The sequence below is a fragment of the Stegodyphus dumicola genome, chromosome X2, assembly GCF_044657685.1.
Source record: "Stegodyphus dumicola isolate Sdum_Otavi_A_Nest chromosome X2, ASM4465768v1".
Taxonomy (NCBI): domain Eukaryota; kingdom Metazoa; phylum Arthropoda; class Arachnida; order Araneae; family Eresidae; genus Stegodyphus; species Stegodyphus dumicola.
In genome coordinates, this window is record NC_140781.1 from 113,620,411 (window position 1) to 113,636,796 (window position 16,386).

Below are 16,386 nucleotides of genomic sequence, written 5' to 3' on the forward strand. Positions count from 1 at the left end.
AGGGAAATGAAAGGGAAGTAATTGTTATTCCTGAAAAATATAGGGAGCAAATGCAGAACTACACAACTTTTATTCAGAACCAAACAAATAATAGTGCTAAAACTCAGGGTAAATTGGTCAATACTCACCCTCCTAAAAATCAGGCTTCTGTCAATGCTTCACGGAAATCTGACAAACAATCTAAGCGTTCATCTCTTGATGAGAAAGCTAAAGTTATTTATATGGAAGGTGACTCACCTTATTTACCCGGTGATTCATCTTCTATGGATAATGTGTATGATTATTCTTCTACAAGTTCCCCAGTTCCTTCTTCTCCAAAAGGGAAAGATGTGTTTGACAGTTTGTTAACAGCAGATCGAAGAACTTCTGATAAAAGAACTCATGAAGGTGCTTCTAAGGCTAAGAAAATAAAAATACGTTCAGGATCTATGCACGCGTCAGAAAACTTAGCAAAGAGGCACAAACATGATGAAGGATACTCAAAGTTGCCACATTCAATGAGAGTGCAAGTAGCAGATAAGAACAAAGATTCATCTCGCAAAGAACAAAACTATCTGACAAGAAAGAATTGACAACATTAAACGATTCTCAGTTACAAGTACCAGATGAATTTCTAATTCTGGAGTTGAGATGCAAGTCAAGGAGAAGTTTTTAAAGAAACTAAACAGACAAGAGCGAGTTGCTAAAGAAGCAAAACTGTCACAAAAGCCTTTGGCACACTCACCTGATTTCAATAAGGAATTTATTTTGCAAATTGATGTTTCAGACTCTGGTATGGGTGTCATTTTAGCTCAAAAAGATGAACGAGACAATGAACATCCAGTATTATACCTCAGTAAGAAGTTTACAGAAACTGAAAAAAAGTACTCTACCACAGAAAAGGAATGCGCCGCCATAATATTTGCCGTAAAGAAACTTCAATGTTATTTAGACGGGCCTACTAAATTCCTCATCATGACCGATCATAATCCCTTAGTTTGACTCAAAAATAATGTGAGTTTAAATCCACGACTTATGAGATGGGCACTAGTACTACAACCTTACAATTACACGATCGTTCATCGAAGTGGTAAAAACCATAAAAATGTAGACGCATTAAGTCGTACTCCCTGGCCTGATTAAATAATTTGTTTCTCTGTATAGATAAAAAAAATATTTTGTTCCTTCCTCTCTTCCTCAGTGTACCTTATATCTTGTATTTCAATTCTGTATCGTGCTGATATTGTTGTTTTGAAAAAAAAAAAACGTAAACTTTAATTTATAAAAATATAAATTAAAGTTTATCTGGAGGGGGGAGAGGTTGTAATATCTTGTTATTTAATAAATAAATATAATTATTGTTGAAGTGGCAACGCCATATTTGTATTAAACCGTTACGCAGCAAAGTGAGATATTGTTTTAAAAGATTACAATTCTGTAGATTTTTACCAGCTAGGAGTAGTATAAAAATTTTGCCACTTGAGAATTGTATAAAATTTGTCTATCACCGTGAACTAGAAATAAAATTTATGCTCTACTAAGAAGATTGTCTGTTTTGTAAATTACTGCAAAATACATTACAGCCCTTTTAATGTGTCATTTGATTTATTTACAATTTTAGCTAAAGAAGTTCGAATAGTTTTTCTTTTACTTTTTAAATTCTCTAATTCACTAGGTTGTGCCATTTTCAATTACTATAGCTCTTGGTAGTTCGGCAACATAGAACAAAATCGGATATAAATAATAGATCTTACCTGGTTCTTGATCTTCTGAGCTTCTAAAGAGAGTAATTGAAAATTACTTAGCTTTTAATTCTTTATTGACACATTATACGAAGAACAAGTCACTTGACAAGACACATCTTACACATTTAGCTACATTCAACTACATTCTAAAGATAAAAGGTAAACGAATTAGTTTAAAATTCAAGGGCTCACTATCGCCCCCTATCGGCTGAGTTTGCAACACTATGTTCCTGTACAAAGTCTTACTTTTGAGCTTATAAGGGCAGGATATGATGATAAAACAAATACTGCATAAGTCATTTGTAAGCAATTATGTTCTTTATATTCAGAGAGTGTGTAGACAGTCACCTACATTTATAAACAAATACCTAGAGTTATCTTTATTATAATTTTGTGCATTTTCCCCTCCTTTTTTCAACATTAAATATTAATTAAAGAGAGTCAACTGTATCGTTTCTAAATGACCAGGAGGTCAATAGTAAATCAAAAAGTCACAATTTTTCATGCCTTTATTAGTCGAAAGGGTCCTTTTGTCCCTGAGGGACTATTGTTTTCGTTTTGCGATTTTGCGTAGAATAATTCTGAATCTCCGCACGGAATATAAAGGTTAGCAACATTTATATTATGCCTGATCATATATACGAATTTATATAACTTTTCAGATTGTTAGTAAATAAGAGAATATTTACTGTATACTTATCAAAAAGTAATAAATTGGAAATTAGTTAAATATTGCACATAACTTATGTGCATCTGCATTTCGTTCATGAAAGTATGGAATCATTAGATTTTAAAGTTAAATAAATTTCTGAAATTATACAAGAATGATAGAGTATTTGCCCTTCTATTTCATTTACAGAAAAGAAGATAAACTCATTCCCCCTTCTTTTCAGTTAGAAGTAAGTTTCTAAAATAAATGGAAAAAGAAGGTAATGGAAAACTGGTAAATAAATGGAATAATAATAATATAATAAATGGAAAAAGACAATGCTGCATGATTGAGCGAAAACATAACGGCAGATAAGTGTAATGAAAAATGGATTTTCTGTGAAATAAATTCAGCATATTAAATAAGTTATGAATGAATGGCTATTAAAAATTAAGATTTAAATCTTGTTACAGTGCAGAGTAAGAACCATTATGCACAAGGATTTTAAATGTGAATTTGTAGATCTGTTCAAGTCTTACATGCTGCAGTTAAATTTTAATTTGACATTTTCAAATTAAATTTGCATGAAAGTAATGTAAAAAAATTACATGCAACAAGTATATTTTTATTTTGTACGTAACTGAATTCTGATATTTAAATATACTTGCTGAAATGTATTTTACAGGATCCTGTGCTGCTAGAAAAATGGAGACGTGGAATTTCTCGGGTCGACCAAATACTTTCGGAGAAGGATGTTGTAACGATTTTCCGAGACCAAGTTGTCGAATGGCACAGTATTCAAATTATAAATGGTCACCTAAAACTCCAGAAAGAAGCAATACCTTCAATTTTCCAAATCTGCCATCGTATTTATCTAAACTATCGAGCAAAAGAAAAACACCTGCTGCAAGAAATGTGAGTGTGGTTACTTCCTTAATTGCAGATAATACTGCTGCTTCTAAAGCCACAAAGGATTTTATTTTTTCTCTGTTGACTGAAAGTCTACAGAATTTTTCCAAACCACATTGTTTGTGGATCGTAAATTCTATAGCTGTATTTATTGTATGTACTTGATGGACTACTAATTACACGTGTGAGAAAAGCGTTATAATTGATAAGGATATGATCTAAAAATTTCAAAACAAAACTAACCTTTATAGATTATAAAAATGTCATAAACAATTTTATAAAAATGTCAAAACAAAACTAACCTTTATAGGTTAGTTTGACATTTTTATAATTTCAGTATTGCGCATCAAATTGCATTTGGTACTACTGTGCAACACATTCATTGCTTTTTTTCACTAATTTATTCTTTGCTTATTCAACGACATTCTGCCCAACATATGCAAGTGTATAAAAGTGTTTGATTTCAAAATTTCGTGGTATTATGTGGTTATAGTGGTTTGCAACGTTTCTTCATCCCGTATGTGATTTATCTAATTAAGTGTAACTGGGGATGTACAAAAATTATATTTTTCCTTATCATGGAAATACTTAATTTACAATTCTCTACTGTGTACTTACAATATGATCTATTAAAAAATGATATGTACCATATTTATATCATGCACTTTGCATGTATGTATTTATATCATGCACATGTATTTTGCATAAAATGTTGCTTACATTAAGACTGAGTTTATATGAATATATTTTTCATGATGAATTATGGAATATTAAAATAAATGGTTCCTTGTTCTAATATTAGAAATTTTGTTATCTATATGGCATGGTTTGGTGATACTTAAATGATAAATCCTTCCATTTAAAATGTAATTTGTAATCTACGTAAAATGTATTTCAGACTGTTAGTTCCATCATGATTATCATGATTTTATATGAGGCTGGCACCGTGATACTGGAATTTTTATTCTTATACACATAAGAAATTTCTCCTCCTTCTTCCCCCTCCGTGAAATGTGATGAATATCTGATAAGGTCACATTAAATTTATGTCCTCGGAATTATTGTCGTACTATATCTTTAGTTTTTCATATGCAATGATATTGTTTAAATACCGCAGCTTTGATATTAAACTGGTAGTTTTGCAACAAATGTAATTAGACTAGTAATGTAGTTAGTAAATAATCAATTCAATAAATAAAAATAAAAAATAGGGGATCTTTTCCAGTAAAAGATAACACATACAAAACATTTTTTTTCAAAAAAGCTACATGTACCAATTTGAAACTTAACAGCGAGAAAATATCATCTGATTATAACTGTGATAATTTTTTTCTAAACATACGAAATTCATCTTTTAAGCTATTGAATGAGATAGAATAATTTGCTTTGAAAACTTATTAACTACACTTAATTTCGATAAAAAATTTTTGTAGGTAATGAGAGTAATATATAACTTAACCATGACTCAAGAGATCAATGTCTTCATATATATCCTTTGGAGGAAAAGAGTTTGGCTCATAAAATAAAAAAGATCAGCATTATATTTTTAGTTAAAGTAATGCATTTATTTGTTAGAATTTAGTTCAAGCAGAACAAAATTAAAGATAGATTAAATTAGTTTCAATATTTTTTACTTTTTATATTTAATTATAAATAATATAGAGTTCAGCATAACCAAATGTTCAGAATACTTAACTGAATTCAAATCCGAATTCTATTTGAAAATCTTGTAAGATCAATTTGAAACATACTTCTCAAATAACAAAGATATGGAAATTTTTAACAGAAAACGATAAAAATATCAAAATAAAAACTGACATTTGATTCATAAATAAGAATAACTCATTATGATAGTAAAGAAAATTTACTGAGTGAAGCAAAAAATTCTATAAGCTTCATTAAAATTTCGCCACAGTTTATATCAAGCTGTGTATCTAAGCATTTTACAAAATGAACCTATTCTACGCGAAGAACCTATTCTAATTAAATGCAACATATATACAGCAAGTATTATTACTATTATATGATTATTTTTGTAAGGGGAGAGGGACTGAAAAATATCTTCAAATTAATCATTCATAAAAATTACAACAAGCCTTAGAGCATGAAAGCTGTAAATTAATTTTATAATTTGAGGAACAAAATGCAATCATTAGTGAGCAGAATATTATAACCTTTATAATAACGCAATCTATCGCATTAAAAACATAAAAAAATTTTATCCGCTAGTAAGCTTAGCCGCCTAGCTACTCAATAAATGTTTGCATTTGGAACCGCTAATATGGAACAGCAGCTCCATCTAGTGAACGCGACATTTTAGGACCCGTTTTTCTACTAGGCAGTTTCACCTCCTCCATTATACTGCGTGTGAGACCTCCTTGAGACCTCCTTACACCAAGGAAGTTAGACCTACTTGGTGTGTCCGTTTCACTTTCCAAACTGTTGCCACCAAATACTAAAGTCCTGTATTATATTTGAAGAAATTAAATAATGAAGAATCTGCATAAGTGGATGTATGTTTCTCCCATTGTGGTAAAACAAAGGTACCTAGAGTCATCAAATTTTGAATGACGTAGTCGTACTGCGAATATGGGCATCTGGAAGCCCAAATTTGGAATTTGATTTATTATCGATTGGTATTATCAATTTGGTTCTTTAACGAATTTTTGATTAACAAATTCAAGGATTTCAAAGCGAGCAATGGCAACGCTATACAGAAAAAAGATTTTGATCTCCAGCGGGTAAGACTGCGTATCGTAAATTCTAAAGATATGCTCAATTTAAAATTATTTTGCGATATTGCTCTTGATCTGAATTTTATGGTTTAAGTGAGAAGAACATGATGTTTAATAAATAAAGGTAACACACAAAATGTTAAAAGAACGCCCCTTTGGACGTATTTTAAAACATGACGCCTTTCAGATTTGTTTTATTAAAATTTGGTTTCTTCTAAGATTTTTAAAACAAACCCCATACAAAACTTTTCTCTAGAACCAAAATTACGATAAAAAATAATATTAAGCTTTTTTTTAAAAAGAGCTGGGTGGTTTGTTTACATTTGCTTTTCAGCAAACTCCTGTTATCAAACCCCTGAGCACTCTCTTTATTTATGTATATAATGCTTCAGTATGCAATTTTATAAAAATATTTAGTTACGCATAATAGAAAAGTTACACAAGATTTTAAGACCATTTTATTTTTCAATTCCGTTTAAAAAAAAATGTCATTTTACTGTCTGCATGCATGATTTATCTAAATCTGTTGATTAGAATTTCAAGAAATTTTGGTTATTTGTGTAAACTCCTTATCTGTATAAAATGGCCAATTATTAGGAATTATAAACAAGAATAATATTCAGATATATTTATAGTGTTTTGTTTTGTATAAAGTTTTAGATATCTATCAAAGAATGACAGTAATTATTCATTAAACGAAATAAAAAGAAATAACTTTTTTTTTTTTTTGTCATTCTAGATCCACACGGAAAAATAAATCGCCCTTCTATAATCAACATAAATGTAAACAAAAGTTTCCTCATGACTGGTTGGAATGCGCAGAAATCACAAAAGTGTCTCTGTGCAGCTAGTCAGGCGTTTTTACTCAAAAAATCTCTAATCTTAGAGACTTGTTTTACTGTGCATAAGCCTAGGCATAAGCTAACTGTCCGACGTCGGACGGGTAGACACAGCCGAATCTGACAGCCACTTGGAAGAAACGCGATTTCGCGCGAAACTGAGCAGCCGTGTGATGAGTTCAGATAATGTTGACAATGTGAACAGGATATCAGCATCCCAAACAATCAAAGCTGATTGAAGTTAAATGAAATTTCTTCACAGATTATGATAACAAAGCAGTAAAGAAATTCGTTTTTAAATGCCACAGATATAACTTTTTGAAGATAAAGTTATCTGAATCAGAATATCATTTATCATGTTGGAGTGGTGGCGCAAAGAATAATTGTGATACTTTAGTTGAAGAATACACATGTTTCGATGGGTGTTGCAAGAGAAAAGGAAAGTCTTATAAAACATGGTTGTGAATCGAAAAGTGGATATGGAGCAGTACCTGGAAAAGATGTTAAAAGGTCAACAGATTATTTTAAGCACAGGTAATTAGTTTAACTATCTTATTATTTATTTTTTAATATGTTTACTGTCGCATCATATAAAATGCAGCCGAAAATGAGAGAAAATACTTTAATGACCGGTTTCAGCTGTTTCAGTAAATTCTAACTTTTAACTAATATTTTCTGTGTTTATTAGTGTTAATTAATAATTTTCTATTATTTGCTAAATCTTTCAAAAATTTGCTGTGTTTCTCAGTATTAATTAATATTTTTCTTCTCTAAATAATTCTTCTCTAAAGTTTTTGCAAACGTTTCAATACAGTTGTATTATCAGGTTCTGTGTTCCTCCTTACTTGCTTAGGGAACATTAACTGTCCTGACTCGGAACAGGGAGCTTACTAAAGCTATGTTCAATAAATTTGGGAAATAGACAATACACACAGGAAGGGTATACGAAACCCTTTATTTTTCTCTCTTTACAATGATTTCCGGACTTCGGAATACAGAGACCAACCACTTGTGGTCTGAACGTAAGAATATAAAAATATTAACTAAACTCTAACTAAACTAACTTTGGATTAATAAAACAAGTGCCTAACTCCAAGATTGGCCGTATATTAACAAAAAGCCGTATGTAGTACAGAGAACTGCTAACACTACGATACGTTTAAAATTATCAAGAGGATTAAACCTCTGGCCTTGAAGGCAACCAGCAACCGAGTAAAACTACTATGGCAAGCGGCCTGCTTCTAATAGCTCCTTCCTCTCTCTTGCTTGGCAAAAAGCCACAGCTTAAGTACTTGGCGTTCGCAAGACAAATTTGCATAAATAAGTTAAAGCTTTTAATTCTGGCCGGAAGTAGAAAATAAGAAGTGATAGTAAAGATTTAAAACAAAATAAACGTTAGTAAAACTTAGGATCCTTACAGTATAACCACTAGATTCCCCAAGGAAGTCATTTTAACTGCTTTTTAATTTCCATCAGAAAAACAAATATGTATATAATGACACAATTTCTCAGAATTTTGTGACTTTTTGTACAACGTACAAATGCGTTTATTGATAATTGTAGTTACCCCCTCTCTTTCATTTCCGGTATATATATGTGTTATACCTATATGGCCCAAAAGCAGTCATTTTGACTGCTTGGGAAATTTTAAATAATCAAATGACTCTTATTATTGAATTGAGTAAATTTCTTATATGACCAGTTCGGCTCTGTATTGAAATAACAGTTTTCATTTTTCTTTCGATTACTGTCACATGATAACATACAAGTACATGACAAATTGTTGATTTTGGCATATATTTGATAAGTTGCAGTTTCTCAATAAGCTAAAGTAGTACTTGTTATTCAAATCTCAGTTCTCACGTTCTGAAACTTGTCGAGCCATATACGAGTTGTGGAAGAAATATCACGAACGATAACTTTTTCACTAGCATGTCACTCGCGACAAAATTATTGGCCAAAGAAACAACTCTAGTTGGAACTATTAGAGGAAACAAAAGAGAACTACCCAAATCAGCCAAACAAACGAAGGATAACATGCCTTATTTTCTCACTCTGATATATAAGTCAGAGAATTGTGTTACAATATATAAAAGCAAACCAAATAAAAGAGTAGCTGTTCAAGTTCTAAGCATAAATTTGTGAAAATTGATAAAAGTAATAAAAAAAAGTTACAGGAATCTATTCAATTGTATAACAGCACAAAATTTGGAGTTGATATGACAGATCAAATAGCCAGAAAGTATACAGTAAAAGCTAGTTCTCATAGATGGCCCCTCCAAATATTTTTCAATATTTTAGATTTGGCTGCTATAAATTCATGGATCCTTTACAAAGAAACGACAGGAATACAAATACAACGAAAAGAGTTCTTATTTCAATTAGCGGAACAGCTTTTCCACCGAATACAGAGCTGCAAGACAGAAAAAGTAATCAGAACACGACAACTGCAACATCATCAAATGCAAAATTTGTCAAGTACGACTTTGCCACAACAACAAAACAAATAATATATGTGAAAAATATCAAAATTATGTTTGCGGAATACGTACACATAAAAATATTTCCACTTTCATTTGCAAAAAATGTACAAATAATAATGCATAAATTATTTTTTTCCAAGTGAAGTAATTTTTTTATTGTTAATAGTTACTAATAACTTGTTATATAACTGTAAAGATTTAAAAAACATGAATCAGAGGCCGATGATAATTAAGTAGAGGCTTTATTAAATGATGGAATTTCACGCACATGGAACAGCACGTTTCTACATATCAAACCATGACCAAGAACTACGACACTGTTGCCAGATCAACCTAAGCAAAAGTATATAACAGTTACGGTTAAAATACATGACATTAAATCAGAAACCGGGAAGTACGTGTGATTATTCTCAACAATAACTGTAAATAATATTAAAAATTAATTTTAAACAAATTTCTTTACACATTAGTTACTTTTTCACAATGCAGTCATTTTGACTGCTTTTGGGCAATATAGGTAAATACTAAGTTTCAGTCTTTCTAGTGTTAAATAATTCCTTTTCAGTTTGTTAATCACTTTAGTTTCATGCATAGTGGCCTGCTAATCACACCTAATAGAAAAGGCATGTGTGATATGGATTAGATATTATTATCAAGGACTAGAATTAGTGATTATGACAAGACTGTCCACCTTTGTTAAGATGTTTCTTAAAGAAACTCGCATTCATCTGTGTTAATATATTTATTAATGTTCTCTATCTAGTTATATTTAACAAATATTTTCTATTCTATTCTAAATAATATATAGTTATATTTAACAAATATTTCTATAAGTTAATATAAATTTAAAATTTAATTAAGAAATTTTAATTGCAAAAATAAAAAATAAAATTAATTATTGCTGCAAACTAATTTACAATATCATTTAAATTCTGAGAGTATATGTAAATTAAATCTAAAACCATGAAAAAATATGTTCTAAAAAATTGATCTCAAAAAATTTTTAAGGATTTTTAAGACCAAATTAAATTGCATAAGTGAATAATTGTTGAGCAGGCAGGAGACAGACTTATCAAGGAGAAGTTGCCTTCAAACCTAACTCTTCAATTACTCAATTCGTGTTTCGTCATCCATATAGGCAAGGGTATAAGTAAAATTCAAAACCAAATGTTGTGAATTACTAAAAAAGAAATTTAAAGTAGTAGGTAAAATGACTAAAAATTAAAATATTAATTAAGAGTAGAAATCCAAATTTTTTAGAAAACAAAAGTAATTTATAAACTCTTGCCTATAGAAAACTATTTAATTGAAACCAATAACTGAAACAAATTAATATTTTAATCCCTAGTCATTTTACTTGCTAAATTTCTCAAAATTCCTACTAGTTTAAATTTCTTTTTTAGTAATTCACAATATTTGGTTTTACTTTTGGTTTTGAATTTTACTTATACCTTTGCCTATATTTATGACGAAACACGAATTGAGTAGTTGAAAAATTACATTTGGAGGCAACTTCTCCTGATCAACAATTATTCACTTATGCAATTTAATTTGGTCTTAAAAATTTCTTTAAAAAAATTTTGAGATTAATTTTTTGGAATGTTATACAGTCAAAAGTCTTTAATCCGGACCTCAAAGCTACAAACTTTCTGCGCATGCGTAAACGCATAATACCTTTATGCATGCGCGTAATACGTTTACGCATGTGCGTTTAATGTATAACGGACAGTATAAGCTGAGCTAAAAAAATTATCTAATTGTCTATTTCAGTTAATGTTGCAGATTGCGTTGTTCCTTAATCTTCTAATTGGATCCGGCTTATTATATTTTGCAGACTGTTAAAGCAATTTTATAAAAGTAAGCTTAAACTTTTGATTATGTCAAAAATAATTTCCGATTCTGGAGCTGCCAAAGGATCTACAAAGTGAAGCATTCTTCGATGTCCATCAAACAAAAAGTGGAATTGCTGCAAAAAATGGATAAAGTCATATCCTTTGTTTCTCTAACCATTCCGAAATCTGTTTATCAATTTCACGTTGCTCTGCGGAAAGGGGGGGGGAACGTTGCGGCGCTCAATAAACTGGAAGTTGATCTCTCAGCACTATCCTCATCTTCAGGGCAGATGTTTTTATTTTATTCGGCTTATAATTCCTTACTAAATGTAGTATTTCATCTCGATGTAATCCGTCTTTGATATGATTTAAATCAAATTCCTCGTCATTATAAATATCGCGAATACACATCAAATAGTTTTCTAGTTGCAATTTTCTAATTTCGACTATGCGTAATGTATGCTTTACATTTAACGTATTTAAGCATGCGTAATGTATGCTTTACATGCGCGAGTTGAAAGAAATGTTTAATAAAGTAAACAAATATATATTAAGCTCTTTTTTGTAACTTTTGATACCCTTTAGATCATAATTGCTCTTTATTTCATGAATTACGGTTTCATATTTTTAATTTTATAATTTCTGCATGCCATCTTACCAGATTTAAATTGATGATCTATAATCCGGAATCGCCGATGTCCCGACAAGTCCGGATTAAAGACTTTTCATTATATATTTTTTCATGGTTTTAGATATGTGGACTTAATTTACGTATGCTCTTAGAATTTAAATGATATTGTAAATTAGTTCACAGCAGTAATTAATTTTATTTATTTTTGCAATTAAAATTTCTTAATTAAATTTTTAATTTATATTAGCTTTATATAAATAGAGAATATTTGTTAAATTCAGATTGCATTCCTTGCAGCAATGGTGCAAGAGAATTATTTAAATTTAACTTTACTATATTCTTGTGAAACAATATATATATGTATATGGAAGCACTTCCGCAAAGGATCCGTTAAATGTAAACTTTGCCAAAAATGGCGATAAAAGTTCAAAGCTGAATTGAATCTTTTTCTGTATACCGTACATCCACGATAAGAAGAAACGTGATTTTCGTGACAGTAAATGCAAGTAGGTTTTTCATCTAGTTTTAATTTACAGGTATTTGATCTGTGATTTTGTCCGCACTTACAGCACCTGGCCTTTTTAAAGCAGTTATTTTGGGAGTGCCCGAACTCCTGGCAGTTTGAAACATTGAATTGGACATTTTCTGGGCTGATATTTTTTGTTGTGATATTGAATCCGAACATCTTGTTTAATTGATGAATTTTCTCTCCTGCAGAATTTCTTTTTAGTTCAAGGAAAAATATAGGTAAACGGATAATTTGGTCTTCTGCTTTCTTCGTGAATTGCTTTACTTTAATTATAGGGAAGTTTCTGCTGTTCCCGCCTTATGTAAATTTTGATTTTGTTCTCTGCAAGAGGGTGCCTGCGAGCGCCGAACTACCTATATATCTATTGTACGAACTTGTTCTTCTCACGGCCAATAAACGCAATAACGAACGCCCGTGTCTACTTTTCATCCACTAACATGGTCCGTCGTTAGCCAGCGCAATATTTTGGATGATGTGTCAAGACATTTTGAACTTTCTGAAATAGAAGGACATTTCGTGCAAAGAAAATGAATTATTTTGTCTGCATTGTGAGAATAGCAGCCGGAATATGGAGTCTGTTTTAAAGCAAAAGCGAATCATTAAGAGTAAGTTGACTCGTTTAATTTCACATGTAAATGGTTTACAAAATCAAGAAAATTCTTTTTCTGTTATTGAAGTGTACGAAAATGATGTTGGTGCATTGAGTGTTGAAGTGAACTGTTTAAACGATAACATTCTTGGTACTTGTTCTAACGCAGAGCTTAATAAGTATGAAATAGAAATGAATGAACTGTTTTCTAAATTGGATGTATTAAAAATTACTTTAAAGGAAGAATCAAGAAAACTTAGTAATTCAGGCAAAGTAGTTGCTTAGTTTGTTGTTGTTTAGAAAACTACCGTTGTTGATTGTAGCGAATTCGCGGATTAGCGTTCTTTAGCTGTTTTTAATTGCGTTCTATTGGACATTTGAGTAGTTAAAAGATAACTACTGTGAGATATTGTAATACTGCATGATAATTTGAGAAAATTTAAGCATTTTTGTTGTGATAATAATAAATTTTTTTTGTTCATTTTTCATCGGACTTGTGCATTCATTTCATAACGAACCCGTACGCACGCAACAATTTTTGGTGTCAGAAGTGGGATTTGAATGCCAATAAAAAGAGCGATGGAAGAGCAATTAAGGCAGTTAATATCAGCCTTTGCCTCATTTAAAAAAGAAATTAAAGAGGAAATGAAATTGGGCCAGGAATCCGTTAAGGAAGAAATGAAACTGGGCCAGGAATCCGTTAAGGAAGAAATGAAATTGGGCCAGGAATCCGTTAAGGAAGAAATGAAATTGGGCCAGGAATCCGTTAAGGACGAAATGAAAGCCGTTCAAGCTGGTCAAGAAGAAATGAAAAGAGAAATTACTTGCATAATAGAAAATAAATTTGAAGCTATGGAAGGCAGAATTGACGCAGTTGAAAATAAAGTTGGACATATTGAAGAAAAAGTTTCTTCCGTAAAAGATCATATTGAAGAAAGAGTTTCTTCGGTGAAAGAAAAAATAGAAGAAAGAGTTTCTTCTGTAAAAGAACATATAGAAGGGAGAGTTTCTGCTGTGGAGGAACGAATTGAAGGAAGAGTTTGTGCCGTCCAACACCAAATCGAACAACAAATTGATGAGAGAGTTTCTGCAGTTGCCAAAGAAATGGATACTTTAAAGAAATTCGTAGCGTCGGCAGGGAGCAGGAGTGATGATTTTAAATTCTTACCAATGCCTGCTCGTCCACCTCTGAAGCTATCCACATATGATGGGAAGACCTCCTGGCAGGTGTATAAGACACAATTTTCTATCGTGGCGGATGCGAATGGATGGGATTCCCAAGCTAAGGCCTGTCATCTCGCCGCTTCTCTAAGAGCCGACGCAGCGGATATCCTTCAGACTCTTCCCGAAAACAAAAGGTTAGATTTCGAAGCTCTGTTCGGCGCCTTGGAGTTGCGCTTTGGGGAGAAGTGTTTAAAAGACTACAGCAGGCTCCAATTAAAATCTCGTCAACAGAAGCCTACCGAAACACTTCAGGAGCTCGCCGCGGATGTTGAAAGGCTGTCCCATCTCGCCTTTTCGGAATGCCCGACAGAAACAAGGGAAATCCTGTCCTTGCAATACTTTATCGACGGTATCCGAGATACTGAAATACAGAAAGCTCTACGAATGGCGGATGTAAAAGATTTAAAAAGTGCTCTAGTGTACGCCATGAAATTTGAGGCAGCCCAGCAAGCCACTCGTCGAGACCGCCACCCAGTCAGAGCTGCTCAAGTCCAGGAGCCAGGGGATCAAGTCACCGCTCGACATGACGATTTAACTAGACAACTGAACGCCTTGAGACGGAATATTGGTGAGAAGAAACCGACCGTTAAGTGCTGGAACTGCGGTGCTGAGGGACACATACGACGAAACTGCAAAACACCCCAGGGTACTGATGTTAAGACCGCTTCTAACAAGCAGCAGGGAAACTAATTAGTGGCCATCTCGCGGGGCGGAGGTTGCCAGATAATGAAAAGCCCCCGTTTAAAGCGCTTCAGATTTCTGCAGTGAGAGGCGGTAGTAATGGACTTTTCATAATAGGACATATTAATGGAGTTCCGTGCAATATGACTATAGATACAGGAGCCAACGTCACCATCATCCGAAAAGATTTGGCTCAACAACTAGGAAACAAACTTATCTGGACGCCGCCCTGCGTTACCCTCTAGACTGTGTCCGGTGAGAAGATCGACATCGACGGAAAAGTAAATGTTAACATCACGTTTGGAAGTGCCGCTTACCATCACACGGCATATGTAGCAGAGATCACTGATTCTTGCATACTCGGATTGGACTTTCTAAGGAAATACAATTTTTACTTGGATTTTAAAAATAACGAATTGCATTCTACATCTGAGGACATAGCGTTATTTCTCGTTAATGATGAAGAAGTTAAATCTGTCCATAAAATTATAGCACAAGACTATATCACAATACCGGCAAGAACAGAAATTTTACTTCCTGGATCCATAGCCGAAAATAGAAATTTCCGCTACGGCATCATAGAATATCCCAATAACTGTAATATCCCAAAAGGAGTACTAGTAGCCTCAACACTCGTCGACCTATCCAGAACGGTTATCCCGGTGAGAGTCGCCAATGTAACTGAAAAGTCGAGAGTTATTAAGAAAGGTGAAGTGGTTGCAACATGTACTCCAGTAACCATCGTTGAAAGAAAGAGTAACATCCCATAATCCGTGTCCTCAGAGAGCATTACATCGGAGTTATTGCAGAATGCACAATTAAACGATAAAGAGAAAAATGCTGCCGATCGCGTCATTAAAGATCTTCAAGTTGTTTTCTCCCGCTCGTCTTCTGACGTGGGTCGAACTAGTTTGACACAACATAGAATAGATACTGGCGATCATCCCCCAATCAAGCAACATCCAAGACGTCTACCGTTTGCTAAACAGGAAGAGGTGCGAACACTGTTAAAAGATATGGAAGAAGGCGATGTCATCGAGCCTTCAGCGAGTCCATGGGCATCTCCCATCGTTCTCGTCAGAAAGAAAGACGGCTCAACAAGATTTTGCGTTGACTATCGCCGGTTGAATGAGGTTACGAAGAAAGACAGTTACCCTCTTCCTAGAATTGATGACATTCTAGACACTCTTTCTGGAAGCAAGTGGTTCTCAACACTTGATTTAAAGAGTGGGTATTGGCAGGTAGAAATCCATCCTGAAGACCGAGAAAAGACGGCATTTACTACGGGACAAGGACTTTGGCAGTTCAAAGTGATGCCGTTTGGACTGTGTAATGCGCCGGCAACATTCGAACGTCTTATGGAGACTGTTTTGAAAGGCCTTTCCTACGAAGCCTGTCTGATATACCTGGACGATATCATCATCGTCGGAAAGAGTTTTGAAGAGCATCTAGAAAATCTTAGAAAGGTGCTTCAGAAACTGAAAGAAGCCAATCTGAAGCTGAGTCCCGCTAAATGAAAATTGTTCCGAAAGGAAGTGACTTACCTGGGACATGTCATCTC

At 32.9% G+C, this 16,386-nt stretch overlaps 1 protein-coding gene across 3 annotated transcripts in view; it reads left to right on the plus strand.

Moving 5' to 3' along the window:
* The first annotated feature begins 7,209 nt into the window (after window positions 1-7,209).
* LOC118193907 (ATP-dependent translocase ABCB1-like) overlaps window positions 7,210-16,386 on the plus strand; it is a 379,421-nt gene continuing 370,244 nt past the window's right edge. Inside the window, exon 1 of one of the 3 annotated variants that reach the window (XM_085809734.1) lies at window positions 7,210-7,390. In XM_085809734.1, coding sequence (XP_085665860.1) covers window positions 7,275-7,390 — 116 coding nt within the window. In that variant the 5' untranslated portion in view covers window positions 7,210-7,274. The remainder of the gene's footprint in view (window positions 7,391-16,386) is intronic. The other 2 variants (XR_015039173.1, XM_085809733.1) reach the window with 2 other exon arrangements.